This window comes from Thunnus thynnus, chromosome 10, assembly GCF_963924715.1.
Source record: "Thunnus thynnus chromosome 10, fThuThy2.1, whole genome shotgun sequence".
Lineage (NCBI taxonomy): Eukaryota > Metazoa > Chordata > Actinopteri > Scombriformes > Scombridae > Thunnus > Thunnus thynnus.
Genome location: NC_089526.1, coordinates 28,243,068 through 28,261,951, shown reverse-complemented (window position 1 = coordinate 28,261,951; position 18,884 = coordinate 28,243,068). Strand labels below are relative to the sequence as shown.

The following is an 18,884-nucleotide window of genomic DNA, read 5'->3' as shown; positions in this document are numbered from 1 at the left end:
ACGTGTTCAGCTCATCGACATTCAATTTCAATGTCACCTCCAGAGGGTGCACACATGTGCAGATTGGAATATTTAAACGGTGATGAAGAAGAATGATGGTATAAAATCGAGTCACAGACTGGCTTTGGACAGCGGACGCAGGAGTCAAACGGTTGAAAACGTTCAACAGCATCAAACACTTTCTTAACTGAGTCCCAGTCAGTCTGAAAAAAAAAAAAAATCGTTGCCAGAAGCAAAATGTGGAACAATTTTGGTTACAGAGCCGAAAAAATGGACACCAACCAATTCCTCCAAAGCTCTGTGGCAAAGCTGATACAAAGCTGTTCAGGAAGTATGGAATTACAAAGCTTGATTTTTTTTTTTATATGTGACATAGTGGTATGGAATTTTGGATATTTGATGCATAAGTTTTAAAGTCAAAAGTTTTCATGATGTGAGAAACAGACAGAATTGGTGAAGTTTTTTCTGTGACAAGTCGTGGAAACAGCCTATTATAAAACATAAAATTCTTCCATAATTAAACACGCTAAACCTATAAAACAATGAACAGAATTATGTCGTGTTTTCAGCTCAGTCATCGTCTCAGACACAGCTTCCATGATGTGACAGGAGATATTTAACTTCTACTCTGAGATTTCAATTAATTCTTTGTATTCAACATTCCCTCTATTATCATTTATCATCAGTTGGCAACCATGTGATGATTCTTTTGGAGGATTTCCCTTAATGAACTTACACAGTACAACACAGAACAACTCTCGCATGGGGACGTCTAGAGATGTTATTGTGTTTAATTTAATAAGGTCAAGCTGGAAGTGTCAAACAAAAGGGTTGTCAGTGATACATAGCTGAGGTGCTGATGCTGAATGTGCTGCATGTGATGCTATCTCCAGGATACATGTATGAAGAGTGGCAGAGGAAATTCTCTAGACTTAACAAAAAAAAGTGAGAAATCCTGTTATTGCCCCTTTTTTTTGTTTCATACAGTCAGTCTCCAAGCAAAAAGATTAGAAGATTTTAAAGAAGTGCATAATCTTCTTTAACAGCTTATCAAAACTTTAATGATTTGGTGATAAAGAGCACAAAGTTAAGTAGCCGGTTAAGAGGATAACTCCCCAGTGCAGTCTAGTGATTAGTAGATGAGAATTGGGAGACCGAAAATCCGGGTTGCAAATCCCACTCCTGCCACTTATTCACTTTGAGGGAGAAGAAGCTCCATTTCAGCTTTGGGGGTATTGTCACAGGGTAATCATTTTTGAAAAGTGATAAATGGAGCCCCTTTCCTTCACCCTTTGGAATCCAAAACACAAATCTTTATTTACGTATTTATTTTGCTGTGTCTCTCTGGTTAACACCCGTCAAGACCCAATTATAGCTGCAGAAGCCTTGCGCTTTCATGAGAAGTGAAGCTGCAGACTGTAGTGTCAGTGCTGTATACAGTTTAAGCATCTCCTCATACAATCTGCAACAAACCGAGCCCTTTACGGATCACTGTTGGGCTGTTTTAATGAGTGTTTGCTGGACACAATGCAGCAGATTGAGGAGTTTAGCTTCATGACAGTGGGTCATTTGGGTTTTTGTGCTTTTAGGATCAATGTTGAATAAACAACATGGATTTTATGACAGCTATGTTGTATTTTTTTGCACATATTTACATAAATCCATTCCTGGTGGGGCTTGTATGACTATGTCTGATTTATTATAGATATACAGTTAGAGCTTTGCTGAATTAGTCAGAGAACAAATTAAGCAAAATGGCAAACCCATCTCCACTCGTGCTTTGCGCGCTATCTACTCTGAGATAGGGATTCACTTATATAGTATAAAAGAGGAGGGGAAAAAAAGGGGGCATTAATTACCTTGTGAAATCTAAAGACCATTAACTTTGTGTGTCAAGTGATGTTTCTCAGTTCCTAATCAGAGTTTTAGTGATATAAATTACTCTTTGGATGAGAAAAACAGATAAAGTGTGGGAGTGTGTGCACATATGTCTGAGCGTGTGTATGTGTGTCCTTGCAGCTGTGTGCTTGCAATTATTTGTGTGTGTTTGTGACTTTGAGAGGCGAGGAGAGCAAGGAAGAGCAGAGAAAAAGTAAAAGAAAGACAGAGACAGACAGAGAGACAGACAGGCAGGAGTTGAGTGGATGGAGGATTGTCTGTGTGTTTACGGCGGTGCTGTGGCGTGGTGTGGTGTGGTGTGTTGCGCTGCAGAGAGATAACAGGATGCCGGCGCTGCTTGCTTACCTTTGCTGTACACCACACAGTTGTTTTTGTTGTCTTCCGCTCCCTGCCAAGTCACATCCAGCAGCCACCTGGGGCCGGCGCTCAGCACCACCGGGACCGTGCTCTTCGTCTTCTGGACGGGGACAGATAACAAACACTAATCATTTGCTTATTTTGGTGATTAAAGAAACATTAATAACCACTGAGTTACGCTCTTCAGCTACTCTGAATGGCCATAAACAGACAATTTCAGAAACTATACAGCATGCAACTCAACCCACTCCACACCAACCTTTTTTTTTTTTTTTTTTTTTTACATTGCTGAGAAGATTTGAGAGTCAGGTTTTTTGTGTGTATGTGTGTGTGATGGCCTACAGACAAAGGCTGTAGTAGTGGTTGGAGTGGAGACAAATGGGAGCAAGAGGCTGCGTTGTATTGAAAAGGGGGAACTATCATCCAGGATTGAACCCAATGATTCAGCAGCAGATCTCTCAGATTAAGTAGAAAATCTCAGGTGTCTGTGAATTACAAAAAAAAAAAAACCCAAAGAAAAATTGGAGAGATGATTTTCAGAGAGAAGGAAGCGAGTGTTCAGCGGTGAACTTTGGGCACATTGTGCCTCGCTATCGCCAGGATCTCACTATTTCCTGAAACAAGCAGGGAAGAATTCAAAGAATCAGTATCCATTTCAAAGGGCGATTGAGGTTAGAGTTTTTATAATATGCCAGAAAATTATTCTGAACGTGTAAGGTCATTTTTCTTCTCGGTCAGAGGTCAAACATTGGAGTTTTATTCCTCAGCAAGAAAAAATAAAAGAAGGAGATAGAGTGCAACATCCACCATAATAGATTCACGTGGTGCAGTGTCACCAGATTTGCTTGCTGCATTTATCCTCAAATGATTTTCTGTTCTGTTTTATTTCATTTTGGTGTTTTTTTTTCCTTTCGCTTCTTTGTCACTGCGCTTGCAAAATGGTGTGTTGGTGTTGTTGCGTGTGTGTTGGAGGGGTAGTAGCAACATCTCAGGCAGCTGGGTACAGTAGCCTATTACTCAAAGGCAAAATGTCAGTATTTCAAGGCCATTACTTTTGAACCCCGGGGCCCTCCTTCATTAGGATGTTACAGAAATAGTTTAGCTAAGAGAAAATGGGTTGGGGTGCAATCTCGACACTTCATTTCTTTTTCCATCTGAGGCAGGCAGCGACAGGACACTGTCTATCTGCCTAATGCAACAGAAAAATACTAGTCCTCTCCCATGCTTTTCACTTATTTCTCCCCCGCACAAGGCAACAACCTTCAAGGATAAATGCAAATGTCACTTGAGCATGTTAAAGGTCTGAATTGGCACAGATATGCACAAGAGATGAGCACTGTGCTCCGGCAGTGCACCTGCATGCCCCCTCCTCCTCCACCCGCCCATTTCTCTTTCCATGAACTCTATCTACTCGGAGGCTGGAGGACAAACTGATTTTTCTTAGAGAGCATTATTTACAAAATAGCAAAAAACATCTCACAGAGACGATAGGAACTTGTTCGGAATTTGTCTGCAAAATTAAGAAAACAAACACAGACACTAAATAAAGACAGATTTCTAAACAGTCCTTATATATATCCCTGCACATTGGCAAACTACACTGCCAAACTGATCAAACACAGACAGTAAATTGTGTCTGTTGATATTCTTATTTCTTCTCCTGGCATCTTCTTATCCCATCCTGGCAGCAGATGAGAGAGAGAGAAGACCTCTGTAATTTAAGTCATCCTCGATTTCACATTTCAAATTAGCCTCACAATAAAGTCTTCTATCTGGCTAACCTGAAAATCTCACACCCCTGTCAAAGGAGCAGAGCAGACCGGCCGATTGTTGCTAGGACGACTATCTGAAATGGGAATCAGATTAACCCTTTCTTAGATCTTCAGACTGGAGCCATCTCTTATTCAGCAGCGAGAGGCCTCTCTGCCGTCCCTCTGAGCCTCTGGGAATTCATGATATTCCAGCTGCTCTTAATGTAGCCAACAGGAACAAAATACCACATTAACTAGACATCCCCCCAGTGTTAGAAATCACTACAAACGTTTTAGAAATTAATGCAGTAGTCACAATTGTTCCTTTAGTTATTGCTGTAATAGAAACTTTTAAAATTCAAACTATGGGTATTATGTATTATTTTGAATTAATTGTCAATTTCTACTATTTTCTTTGTTTTCTTTTTGTTGGAAACTGAGCAGCAACAGCCCATGACTGTCTCTCAGTGCAGATTTACATAATGCATCCGTAGTGACAATAGTGGTGTGCTTTGTAAGCATGCTGCATGTACCAGCCGTCACAAAGACAAAGAAATGCACAAGAGCAACTGCACACAACATATTTAGGATTAAGACACAGTGGCGTCACTGCAGGGAGGAGCGTCTGCAAATGCAAATGAAAACATTTGTACAACCGGATCAGTTGGCCTAAGTGGCCGAGGCCAGAAGAAATGCAGATTGACAGGCAGAAAATTACGATTTCCCTGGAGCGAGGGAGCATATGATGAACTGGCTTTATAGAAACAAACTCCTCTTCTACACGACAATCACACAACCAGGGGGATGTGACGTACAGTATGGAAGCTCTTTCCTGTCCCAAAAAAAACACACTGAGTGGAGTTTGTAAAATATGCTGACCCCATTTGGATTGTTCAATATGTCTGTTGCAAAAAATGTACATATGCATGTATACAAGTGGCTAATTCCATATTTTAATCTCATCTTTATGATTTGAAATATGCAAAAAAAAGTGGAATATATATGTTTTACTCTCATTTGTTTATTGCAGGTATTTGTAATAGGTATTCAAATAAATAGAAATAAAAAAAATAAGTAAATATGTAATACATTTATATAGATACAGTGTTAAATATCAGTTTACAGTCTATCAGCTCAGTCAGAGCCTGTAAACCCCCCCGGCTTTCCTCTCTATGTAGTGTGTTATGGTTTATCCACCCTCTGCCTTCACTCCAGTGGTTTCAATACTCTCTCGGTATTTTTATTTTTTTTTTCTGAGCTCTGTTACCGTTCCTCGTGTAAGAGATACAGTGACCAAAACAGTGTAGTCAGCGAGGAAGTGATTACAAACTGATGCTCCAAATTCGCTATAAAATGAAAATCAATATTTCCACAAGTTGCTGCAACATAAAAGATAACCTTCATTGATTTTTCTAGACTTAGGCCTCTGTGATAAAATCTAATATAAATTTTCAGCCACACGGATTTGGATCAGAGCGGAGCAGGGGCTGAACGATAAGTTCCGTGCACATCTCTCAGAGTTGGATTTTTTTTTTTCCTCCCCTTTCCCTCTTCCGAGGCAGGGCTGTACTATTTATAATTGGCCCTGTGTGAGCAAAAGCTTCTATCAGGAATCTGTTCTAATTTTTATTACTGAGAAGCTAAAGCCTGTTCCAGATAATTTGGAAATTTCAGGGGAATTGTGATAGAGCTGATGGCACAGCCGGACTGACTCCAGAAAGGAGCTAACCTGTAATAGCCTCTGTGGCTGCGCTGATTAAATGTTGCCATAGATGAAAGACCTGCCATCACCGCAATAAATTAACCAATCACACAAATCCCAAGTCACTACTAATCCCTCCTTGATACCATGATCCTCTGATCAGCTGAAGGAGGTGAAGAAGAAAGTGGCTTGTGACACTCAGCCTTCTCCTAACTCCCTGCTTCCCTGTGTAAACAACAAGCTAATGATATCACCGCTGACCATTTCACCACCACTGGCTACTCTTAACCCGCTTCATGGTCAGGGCAGGTGAAATCGATACAAACCTTGGTGGGAATGATTATTTTCCTCATCGCTTTTTTTCCCCCCCTTCCCTCTACCAAGGTCACTGACTGGCACTGTATCTGTCTTGATCCCACAGCTGCAGGATTTAGACAACTGAGAGATCAAAACCACTCTGTCTGAATATCTCAAGACATGCATTGGCTTTATACATCCCGCTTTCAACACCCACTTGGTATGAAGGAGTGCCATTTTGAAACAAAAAGACAAAATATTACAGTTAAATAACGGTGTAAACACCTTTTGAATATTGCCTGTTTCTTCCTTTTTACCCTCAATAAAAAACTACTTTCACAAATCTGTTTTCCGACATATTTCAAAATGAATTACTGATTATTACATTCGACTTTCTCTCCGCTACATTACATTTGAGCAGTGTAACACCCTGGCGACATGTCTCAAATTATTTGAATGTGCCTTGTCCTTTCCAGATGATGCCAGCGGTATAAATATAAGGGAAAAAAACAAGCTTATGTATGGGTTATGTCAAGTTTATATGTTCTCTGTTTCTAACATGGGAGTGAGGATAAAGGATTTGTACCTGTTTTACCAGTCAGTTTACAGCAGACAGCACACTCACACCTTGATAACGTCCATTGCAATTAGTTGTTCACTGCGATGAAACAAATTGCATGTGGTCAACTGGAAATTTCATTAAGGGAGATTTTCCTCTAGCCCTCGTTATCGCTCTGCGTATTAATATTTTCTTAGCCTCAAGGATGGATGGGTTGCAAGGGTCTTTTTGTTGAATAAACGGCCAAAGCCAACCTCACAGTCTATGTCTCCCACTACTATCCATGCTGGGAAAAGCTGTGTATATGCTTAGTTAGGCGCTGCATATTTTTCATTGCGCCCTGAAATAAGATTCTCTGTCAACATCCTACATAAAGTGGGAAATGCCTCCATTTCTCAAGTCTGCTTTTGTGTCATTTTCTCCTCTTCTAAATGGCCATGGTTACATCTGCTGAAATGAAAAGATACCTACATACCGCTTTCATTCCTTTTTCACCCCCCCCCCCCTCTCTCCCTCTCTCTAAGGCTATAGCATCTGCTATTGGGAGACTAAATAACAGAAATATGCAGGAATTGCACACTAATTCCCTTTAGAGATAGATCTTGGCTGGTGCCCTGTCATAAATCAGAGAATTTCGATATGAAATGAGGCAAGCTGCTCTAATCATTTCTGCATTTCAAATTGGATCACTGGCTCAATCGCTTGGCTTTTAAACTGCTTGCCTAAGAGCAAATGTGAGGTGGGAGATAATTCAGCTGAAATCTCTGCCTGCTCTGTGCGGCAGTTAGTTTACTGCTTGAGTGCAAGAGAATGCTTTTTTCTTCCCTTAGCCCATCTTTCTCTTTTCAACTTTCTTAAATTGACTTTTCATTTTAAAATCGATTAAATTGAGAGAGTCACTGCTGTTCCCGGAATCTTTAAAGGGACACCCATCACTGTGCGTATGTGCCTTTATTTGGCTGCTGCTATCATGGCGGCGCTATGGGGAATAAATATTTTCTCATTTAAATCACCTTTTATCCTGCTGACTGGACTGTAAGCATCAAAGTTCATGTGCTGCATTAGCTATTACTTATTTCACTCCATTGAAATGCTCACAGTGGTTATATTTATATTGACTATGGGTGGCATGGCATGATTACTGTATGTTCACTCGCTTGTTTCAGACATAACAGAGTAGTAATAAAGCAGACTAATAATTGGTTGCTCAGGATTTTGATTAAGGAGTAAATTATTAACAGCTCATCTAGAAATTATTTTGTCATATTTTTTAAAACTGGAAACACTCATGCAGCAAAGTAAATCAGGGTGGAGAAAAGTAGAGAATAGAGAGTATGAGGGAGGGTGGGGACTCCATCTAGCCTCCATTCTTCAAGACCTTCAGGCACATTGAGGTGCTCCAACTCTAAAGCCAAACAGTTTAGTATAAGCTGTACCTGCCCTGAAGACAAGCAACCCCCTTTCTCCACCCCTACCTCCCTTCCTTTCCTTCCCTAGTCTCCTATTCTCTCTTTTCCTTTCACATTTAAACATCACCACACTCTCTTGATTCAGTCAAAACTTACATACGAATCATCTCCACCTTCTCTAGCCCTACAGCATCGTTCGACAATGTCCCCAACTTTCTTTGTAGTGGAGAATGTTTAATTCAACTTCACAAGTAAATGTGTGTATACTGCTATGTATAATGCGTATGTCCTGAGAACTATTTGAAGTTGTAAACAAGAGAAAGCTGAATTTGTAATGCATGTGCTCCAGGACTTAATAATGTCTTGGAGGTACAGCGGCGCAGGCATGCACACGTGTACTTCTTGTGTTTGGCTTTGGTCAGGGGACAGAACAGCCCTGTCGCTTCACTACTCACTGTTTGAATTACACAAAATTTCCCATTTGAATTCAATTGGAAAGGACTTGTTTGATCTTTTGCATGTATGTTAGGGTTGACTCCCGAAGCAGCGAGGAGCTGTGTGAGGGAACATAATAGGGAACCCGGAGCCAGTAATGTTCACCTGTATGGATATTACCATGGCCCCTGGGGGTCAAGGTGGCAGGTGGCATATTCTCTGGACAGATCTACTCTTTCTCTGTCGGGAATAAACATGCGGATGGGGGATTTCTTCAAAGAAGGAAGAAAGGGAACTCAGGAGTCAATCAGTCAATGGGGTCACAACAAATCCCTGCTCTCATAACCACACATGGAAGACTAGGATCAGTCAGAGGCAGTAAATAAAGACAAACAATAAAATAGCAGGCATGATGCTTGAATAAAGCCCCTGACTTTAGATAAACCTCTGTGCCCCTCTTTAGGTATTGGATTTTAATATTCTTTTGAACTCCCCTCTCTTCTCTGGTGGAGTCATAAATTTCATGATGCATTAGAATAGCATCTTCTGTATGTGATTTTATATTTCAGGAGACTCTCTCCGTGCAGCCAATCTCACCTCCTGATTCTGAAACTGAGCTCTATCTATACATAGGTGTGCAGAATAACAATTAGAATAAACACAGTGCAAAGTACAATGAATTAAAAATCACTGGAGACTGCAGGAACAAAGAGAAGAAACACATGAAATGTATTCCAAGCTTAACTATGTTGTAATGACGAACACACTGACAAAGGTATCTGTGATTTGCATACCACCTGATCGTCTCCATACTGCCGCAGTCTTCAATAGTTTGATCTTTGCATGCACTTCAGAGAAATGGGGTCTTACTAAATCCACCGTAAAAGACCAACAATATTTACACCAAGTTAAGTAAATAAGATAAAGATGGTGAACTTGCCCCTCACTAAATGCATTAGACGTGAACTCTCTTATCAGAGTCTCAGCACACGGACTGTTAAAAGATGGGTTTCCCGAGCTGGAAATGGTCTTTGTTACCCAATTAGTTTGCTGACGACCCCGTGGTATAATATTCCTGCTTTGACAGCCTCACACACATCCATCTAATGAGGCTCTGCTGGACCACCAGGGAGTGAATGGACACTGTCCAGACCTTCATCTCATCCAGCAACTATCAGTTTTCTTATCTTCAATACTAACCTGATGCTACCCTTTTTTTTTTTTGTCAGAGGACTTCAATTTTTCTGCTTGGTTGTTCATCCGTCCAGAGTCATTTTGACGGGGCTTTGTCTTTAGTAGGCCCCGAGCCAAGTAGGCTTAGGATCAGAGGGCTAAGGCCAGGACAGAGGACAGTGAGGACTTATCAAGGTCCACCAGCAGGGGTTTGCCTCCCTGTAGGTTGGCCGTCCTTCTTTCTCTAAAGGAGGTGAGGCAAGCAAAGCCTCTGTGTTTTTCTACTTCCCTTGCCAATATGACCAAAAGGCAAAGAGGAAAGGAAAATTGTAGAATGTGTATGAGTGACAATACTTATGTAGAAAGCTGTATGTAATATATGATTTTGGAGATGTCTTAAAGATTGCGGTCTGGTTTAATTTACCCAGTTTTTAATAAGTGGTAAAACATGGAGAACCTTCACTTCAAATCTTAAAAAACCTCAACTGTTAGGGGGGGCAAGTCAGCTATCTCTAACTTCCACCAAAACCCCCACTCTGAACTCACTTTGTGCTGGAATACCAAGACAACTATCAGGGGCTTGCAAATGGAAACAATTGAGGATTATCTCCAGCACTTCTCAAGAAAGTTGTTTCAACATATCACAAGTACAGCCATGACAGTGACAGATGGCAAAGCAGCTGGCACCACTCAACTTTGTTTCACTTTTCTTTCTTTTTGCTTCCTCTTCTTCCTCTTGCGCCTTTGCTGCAATAGAGGTCTGTTGTGTATTGAAGTGTTGGATAATCATTCATTTGGGAAGACATATTGCGTACTGTAAAACAAGGCGATATGTGTGAAACCAGGGAGTTATGAGCTTCACTGTTGTTGCCTGTTAGACTAATATTCTGCAAAGACTGACACCTCGCTTTGCTTGTTTGTTGGCTCCTTTAAAGCAAGGTGCGTCACAGTTAAAGGAGCATCTCCCCAAATCTGCTGCAAGTAGTCGCTCAAATTCATAAAACTCTTGAGATAAGTGTGTAAGTGATAGCGTGTGACTTGTATAAGCATTATGCTATTCCAAATGGAACATTTGTTCATGAATGTTAATGTTCACATCAAGCTGTTTGTGTGCGACTTACAGGAAGCATATAAGCATGCAGATACTGCATCTCCTCAGTGTGACAGTTTGCTATCCAGACTGTGTCCCTCCCTGATGGGTCACTGGCAGACAGCAAACATCCAGAGAGTTGCAAAGGGGACAGAGACACCGGCTCACTCTCGAGCCCTGCGGGTATGAAGAGTGGCCCCCTAAGACCTGGAACCTCAGTGGGGCCTTCAGCCATCACCGGTCCTGCTCTGCTGTTCTATCTATCTGCTGTTAAATCTATCTAGTACAGTAGAGTGGTCATATCAGCAGTGTCATTACAGAGACACACGCAATGTTTTCTAGGTGTGAGATCTATAGAATAATGCATGTCCACCTCTTCTATATGTATCTGCATCTGCAGTAAAGAAATTATTAAATCAAGGCATTTTTATGACTTCTGTATTATCTCTAGTGATTAATAAAACCGGTGACATTGAACTGAAATACTAACCATGGGTGTTTTAGAACTTTTCAACAAAATGTAGCAATACTTCTACTTCATTAAATCTGCGTGTAATCAAATCTGATTCGGAAGGAAATCTATATTGCTTTGCTTTACAGCACAAGATGTTACTTTGTGGTACAAAATAGGAGGAGGGTGTAAGCTTAAGTTTTCTGGTTTTCAGCAGTAGTAAATGATGAAAAAATTGAAAGGATGAAAACAAAAAAACCCAAACACTGTCAATGTTTAATGTTTTTATCCCTTTTGAGAAGATAAAAAGAAGCTTTGATCCTTCTGATACGAGCAACAGGATTTGTGAAAAATGTGATTTTAATTCTGAAGAAATACTGCTATCATCCTCAACTATGGTTTCACTTTCATTACCATTTGATGTTATTATAACATTAAATAATATATTCATAGATGAAAAAACCTTCTAAACCAAAACTGCATTATGAATTATGCTGCAAACGATCCACATCTTTGTATTTGTGTTTTGATGTAGTCAGTGTGTCCTTAGTATGTTTGAGTAAACCATGCAGCCACTACAGTGAGCACAAAGCAAATCAGTGAGTCCTGCTCTGCTTATCAGGAGACCTGCCATATCAGTTTGGGTAGTTGTGTTGTGATGTAAGGAAAGCAAAATGTCAGGTTCACTTGTAGATCAAGTCAACCATGCATTATCTCTCAAACAGTGTGGCTTGGCCGTGGCCATAATAGCTCTGACTAGCTGACTGACTGAGTGCTTCACGGCTACAGTAATACATGGAGCTGTGGGCAGCAATGAGTTCCAGCCATGCACACAGAAACTTGCACAGAAAGTACAGACTTGTACAATATAAATAACAAAAAAAAAAAAGAGTCTTTCACTACAGCCTGCAACTCTTTCTCCATCTGACTCACAAACAGACATCAGTATCATGTTGATCTGTGCTAAGAAGTATATTTTATTTTTTTATTTTATTTATTTTAAGTGCTACTACAATAGAGTGTGCTCAGATGTTTCCCCCTTTTCATGTGACATGTTAGGAACATGAAAACCATTGATTATACCATTGATAAATATATGGATGACATTGAGCAAGGGAAAGCAGGCCAGATAATTACCATTTTACCCATCTGAAGAGACCTCAGCCCTGATATTGGTTTAAACCCAAGAAATAATTGATGCATGCAATCACAAATTGGTTCTCCGCCTAAAATTTGGGCCCATTATTTCATTAGATGAAGCCACATTCTTTGTGCCAAAATTATTTGTGTGTCCAACACAGAAATTCAAATCCTGTTAGTCCTGATAATGTCTGGCGTTTTCAAACCATATCCAAGACAGTGTGACTTTCAGATAGAAAGCATAGGCAAGCACCTTTAAATGCAAACATAAATCAAAATGTTTGGACTTTAAATTGTTTATTTTTTTCAGTTTAATGGTCTGTTTGTTTATGTGCATGTGGGTGCACATTTGAGGCTGCATTTATGTGTGTGTGTCATTTAGCAGCTATGCTACAGAGAGGTCCTATCCTGGGGTGCCTTCTTGCATATGTAATTGGATGTTACTGTAAATAATTGCCTGGGCATGTGCCAGTGTGATGATGGTGATGATTTGTGTGTGTGTGTGTCGGCTCATGTGTGACTGTATGTGTGTATCATTCTGTATGTTTGTGTGAGTCTGTACGTATGTGTGTGTGTGTGTGAGTCAGTGTGTGTGTGTGTGTGTGTGTGTGTGTGTGTGTGTGTGTGTGTGTGTGTGCGAGCGCATCTGCCCCATCCGTACTCCACTCTCAAGTCCCACTGATTCTCCTTTCCAGCCATGTTGAATCCTCTTTTCCTTATCAGGCGAGCCCAGGCCTGCATCAGGCTCTCCTTGCTATGACAGAGGCTACAACAATAGGCCTGCGATACCGCTGCTTAGCGCTGCGTTTCGGAGGGGAAACCTGCCACGGGCGCAGATTAACTACAACACACACACACACAAAATAGATTGCAGCCTCCAAAACAAAACATTTTTCAGAATGCCTCCTCTTGATTAATGAAGCAATGACAAGAAGAAAAATATAATTTCTGAAACAGAAAAATCCGCCGCCACTTGTTAAAGTTTAGGGGTAGCTAACAATAAACATATTGGAGGGAGAGGGTGGGCAAAAGGGGTGAGATAAATGGCTTGAGTGATGGGCTGAATAATTTCTGGAGCATTTTTTGGTTGCACAGGCCCATATTCCTACCCTTGTACTAAATTACACAATAATCACACTCCATCGGCTGACAGCCTCTGCCTCTCTCTCTGTCCCAGGTGAAAATTAGGACAGTATCTTGACATTTTCGCTCTTCTGTAGTCTACAAGCTAAAGCTCTCTGTTCACAGCTGAAAGCAGCACACAGTCTGCACTCGCACATGCCCTCCCACACACGGGCACATACACACACACAAACACACACTGTGACCCAAAATTCACACCTTCAAGTGCATATACACTCAACACGGGGACACACTTGTGCACATGTGTAAGCACACAAGCATTTAATAGCTATGTTCTCCTGCACATTTTAACAAAAGATATTTATTCTTTACACTCTTTTAGTGTAAGACAGCATCTATAGAGTTGAAAAAATAAATAATGTGACTCAATGTTACGATTTCATTTGGCAGATGCTTTTATCCAAAAAAATAAAGGCTTTATTTTGTATCTAACAAAATTCCAAATGACAGATTTATAGAAAAAAAAAAACTGGTTGTCTTCCTAATATTGTACATGTGATTTCTCCACTGCAAGCTGTGTCCCTTAGGTACATGCATTAAACACTAAATATTCCACCTAGCCTTAGATATTGGCAAAAAATAACGCAGTATCATGACTATGATGATGTATGATTCAAGGTTAACATTGTGAGACGATATCAATTCGTGTTAGGACTAAATTGGTTATTAAGCCAGTAGCGCTTGTTGACTTTTATTACGTCCTTGTAACCTGCAATGTTCAAATCATTGCCTTTGTGTTAAAAAGAGATCATAGTAGTAGATCTGTTTTATAATAAAACTTGGCTCACAGCAAATTTAACTAATATACAACAAGTATATTAAGATAGAGGACAAGATAAAAAAAAACTGCCTCGATCTTAATCTAGAATTAAGCAAGTCTTATGCATTTCAATTACTGTGTAATTTGCACTAAAAGCCCCTCAAAACACATAAAGACCAGAATTCTATTGAATCCAGACTCATTACAGTGCACCTTGACTAAGCCCCAGTAATTAGCATTGGTAAGGCATTGTACAAGAGGCGGCAACACCCTCATCAACACACATTTACAACAGAGCTCTAAATCTGCTGCTCATTAATAGCTTGCCTCCCAATCAATTATTAACACCTACAATGGAAGCCAGGCTCACCGGGGCCAGGCCTCTTACTCCAGGCAAACCGTGGGCCACCTTCTCCTCCCGGTTCTGTCCAGCATAGGTAATTACCGCCTTTAAAGACACCTGCTACTCAATAGCTTCGACCCAGACTGTTAATTTAGCCCCCCGATTGCAGACATTTATGTCTGAGTGTCACTATTAATTTGCGTTAATTTGGAGAGTGTGAGGAGCCGGGCAGAGGCGTTGTCGGCAGCCGGCTGAATGTGCTCGTCGCTCACCTGCGCCGTGGCTGCGGCTGTAATTGGAGTCTAATGGTCTGATTGATCAGTGAGAGAAGTGAGGGATGAGACGGCGCTCTGGCAGCTCCATCAGTCAGACACAGAGGAGAGAGGAGAGGAGGAGAGGAGGAAAGGAGGAGGAAGAGGAACAGAGCAGGGAAAGTGGTCGACAACAGCGGCAACGTCAAATCTGTTTTTCCTTTCTAGGTTTCTAGGTTTCTCAGTCTCTTTATTTTTTTGTATTTCTGTCTATACCTTGCTTTGAGCAGCCCCTCCTCTGCCTTCTTCACCTTTCCCTTACTATTAGGTGCACTGACCCAAGCGAATTCTTTGATTTTCTGCTCAGACTCTGGTGTCTGGTCTCCATTTAGTTGAGAGCTTTCTGTTTCTCCAATTCCAGTGACTCATTAAGTATTTAAATGTTCACAAAATCACATATATTGCACTATTATCGTCTCAGAAATATTAAATGCGGAAACAGGTTGAGAAACTATATTTGGATAAAAAGGTAAGCAGTCTATAAGTGATCTAGGAATGATAAAGAGTGTAAAAAAATACCACAGTAAAGCAAGGTATATGAGCTGTCCAATACAGTGCAATGTGATTGTGTTAACAGGTCTGCAACAGCAATAACTATAACTCCAGTCCCTCATGCCAAGCTGAGCCCCTGGGGTCTACAGACCTGCCACGGCCGACCCATCAGCTGTGAAATCTGCTTTCCTCTTTGATAAACGGTCGAGATGTGACCCTATCTCTGTCCTGCAGATGCCCAGATTTCCTGTCATGCTTTTTCCCCTCTGTTTTTTCCTGCTTCCTCTCCCCCCCCTCCCCCAACTCTCTCTCTCTCTTTTTTCATTCTTTCTTTTTCCAAGCTTTATGCCTCTCTTTCCAGCAACTGCATGTAACGCTCCACTCGCCGTTCTTTCTCAGCATCATCCATCACTCTGGTCAGCTACCGAGGCCTGTTGTCCACCAGCAGCCAGCCCACATCGGCTCCCACGCCACAGCACATGTAGCTAGGCCAGCTCTAGCTCCTGCTCCCATTTGCTGCCTCTAGGGACCAGTAAACCCCCCCTCCCATCCTTACCCAACTCTGCATCAGACTCCACAGGGCTACTCTCCAGACACCTGCCAGACCTAACATACTCTCTACCTAAACGACTCTGTGTATGCCAAAGTGCTGCTCCTGTCCAGTTAATGCAAAAGCTGCTTAAATTCACTGTATTTTCATTATTTACAGTAAGCCACTTTAAGGAGTCATTACACTTTAGTCCCTCTCTGGGCGTGATGCCAAGGATTGAGAAACGGACCTACGCACTGTATGTGTTGGCTTTACAAAAATAGCTTGACCTCTAAAAAGTCATATCTGAAATGACGTGTCTCGATGAAGGGATAAAATATGTTTGATTTCAAGGAGGGCATATCAATATCTCACCAGCGGGTGATGTGTTTCAAGCATGAGAGAGATGTCACTCCTGCCATATACCTGGCTGCCTTCGGGTAATTCATTCACCTCTATGGTTTCAAAAATCTAAGAGTAAAAGGAGATTTAATAGTCTGTGGAGGTCACATTTCATAAGAATGACTGAGAGTGCCTCCTAGGTGAAGTAGAGACCCATGAGCAATGAGCCTTTATTTCTACCTCAAACGCTTTATACCGCCTTGTGACCCTGCTATGCAGCACCGGCCGCCCTGACATGCATCAAAACTAGCCAGCCCTTTTCTCTCCTTCTGTCTCTCTCCTCATGCTCACATTTATTATTGTAACTTTTCCCTCTTTCCCTCTCCAGGTGAGGCATCAGGGTTTGTTCCTGTCCTCAGTCAGTCAGTGTTTGAAGATTTGCACAACTCCCTCGCCTCCCACTGACATAACAGAGATAAATGCAGCACCATGTTCGGGATGTTGCCAACGGCTGCATGTTTAACAAGGCAACAGCTCAATGACTAGAGGTTTGATTAAACTAGAAATCCCGCCTCGTGGTTGTATGCCTCCGCCAACCAGTCAAGTCGCAATTTACATCCATGTCTGTCCAGACTCATTTAATATTATATAATATTATCATATCATACTTGTAGTGAAGACTTTGAAGGAATTGAACAAAAGGTTTTAAGTGTATTTTCCTAGTATGTGTTCACATGCTTGGCCAGTAAAGCTGATTCTGATAGAACACAACATTGTAGGCCTGACAGTAGACAAAGCTTCAGATATGGATGTTGCAGCAAAGAAGCTATAGATTCTAAAACATGGATTCTTCACACACATCTTCAACCCTGCAGCACAGAAGATCTAAACAATCACCACAGCGTCAAAGTGGGCACCCAAGATTAGTGTCACCAATTCAGTGTCCGACCAAATGTGAAATAATTTCCCGCTCTGTTCCTGAGTTACGGTGTTGAATAATGGCCAGAAAAGTGTTTTTGCAGAACGTTATGATGTCACTGTGAAGTTGACCTTTGACCTTTTGGATATAAATGTCATCACTTCATCAGACATTTGTGTGAAACTTTGTCATAATTAGCATATGACTTCTTGAGTTATGGCCAAAAAAGTGTTTTGTGAGGTCACAGTGACCTTGACCTTTGACCTTTGACCACCAAAATCTAATCAGTTCATCCTTGAGTCCAAGTGGACATTTGTGCCAAATTTGAAGAAATTCCCTCATGCTGTTCCTGAGATATCATGTTCATGAGAATGGGATGGATGGATGGACAACTGAAAACATAATGCCTCCGGCCATGGCTCTTGCCGGCACGGAGGCATTAAAAAAAAAGAAAAAAGAAAAAGAGATAAAGAAATAAAACCATGCTACTGTAAATGAGATGATTTCCTTGCCATGCAAAAAACTACAGGAATTGATGGAAGTGTCTGGTTTATTCAGTGTCTAAGAAACAAAGTAAAAAGTTGCACCGAACCTTAAAAGGAGGCTCAATAAAACAAAACATGCCAGGTGGGTTAACCTAGTCTTTAATGAGAGACAGTGAGAAGCTGCTAACAGCCAGTACCCCATTTGAGAGATGAAACTAAGGGGAGGAGGAGGGCAAGCAGCAAAGCATTGAAAGGGCCCCCAAGAGAATAGACACACATGAGATGCAATATGCCAGCGCTTCATCCTCTGCTTTTAATTGCGAGGGAGTTTTGGCATATTCTGTAACCCCTCCACAGCCTATTACAGGTGATGACCAGCACCTGCTCACTTAAAAAAAAGAAAGAAAACCTGAGGAGGATCTGGAAAGTAGCAATGAATTCCTCAGAGGGCAGTTAGATAAGAACTTATCACACTTGCCGAGAGCAATCCTGAGGAATACAATCAGTTTATGTGTTTTGTTCAGCAGATAGATGATGAATTTGTTCAAAGTTTGCATCTACTGAAAACACACAAGCAAAAAAAAAAAAAAAAAAAATTTGAAAAGATGTGTTTATATGACATCTCTTGGTGAGTCTGAGGGTCATTTGAGGGATGGTTGAAGGTTGGTTTTGGATGCCTTTCAGGGAAATTCATGCCGAGATTGCTGGAGAAATATATGGAGTGTGTTACTTTGGAAGGCAACTTGAGGTGTTGCTCTGTCAAATCACTTTTCCACCCAAGGATAACTGGCTTTACCCTGAGAGAAGCCATATTTCATGGCTATAATACGGCCTGAGTTATTTAAAGCCACTGATGACTTCAAAACCACGAGGGGAGCTTAGAAAACAGTTGAAATTGCTCCGAAAATGATTTAATAAAGTTATGCGTTTAAGGAATCTGGGAAAACAGGGGCTGGGGGGGGCTCTGAGTCCAAAATCCTCATGGACTTTTCCTTATGTTTCTTAACGGGATGAATGTGAGACTGGTTACAATTTTAATAGGAATTGCTTAATTAATCCAAATGTAGAATGGAATATCAAACCCATGGAGGACTCTTCGCTCCACCAGAGCAGCAGGTCAACACAAGCCTCTGCTGGGATCTTTAAAACAAGAGATATAAAGCTGCCGGGTGCAGGGTAACATCAAAAATAATGGATTGTGACTTCATTCAATTGAAGCCTGGACTGAGTTCAATTAAAGTGTTTTGTCATAAAATATGCAGATTAAATGGTTAAAATGGATGCACTTCAAAGGCTT

The 18,884-nt window shown here is 41.1% G+C and overlaps 1 protein-coding gene across 1 annotated transcript in view; it reads right to left on the bottom strand.

The window, feature by feature from the left end:
• zfpm2a (zinc finger protein, FOG family member 2a) overlaps positions 1–18,884 on the bottom strand; it is a 118,563-nt gene that overhangs the window by 43,036 nt on the left and 56,643 nt on the right. Inside the window, exon 5 of the mRNA XM_067602373.1 lies at positions 2,245–2,356. Coding sequence (XP_067458474.1) covers positions 2,245–2,356 — 112 coding nt within the window. The remainder of the gene's footprint in view (positions 1–2,244; positions 2,357–18,884) is intronic.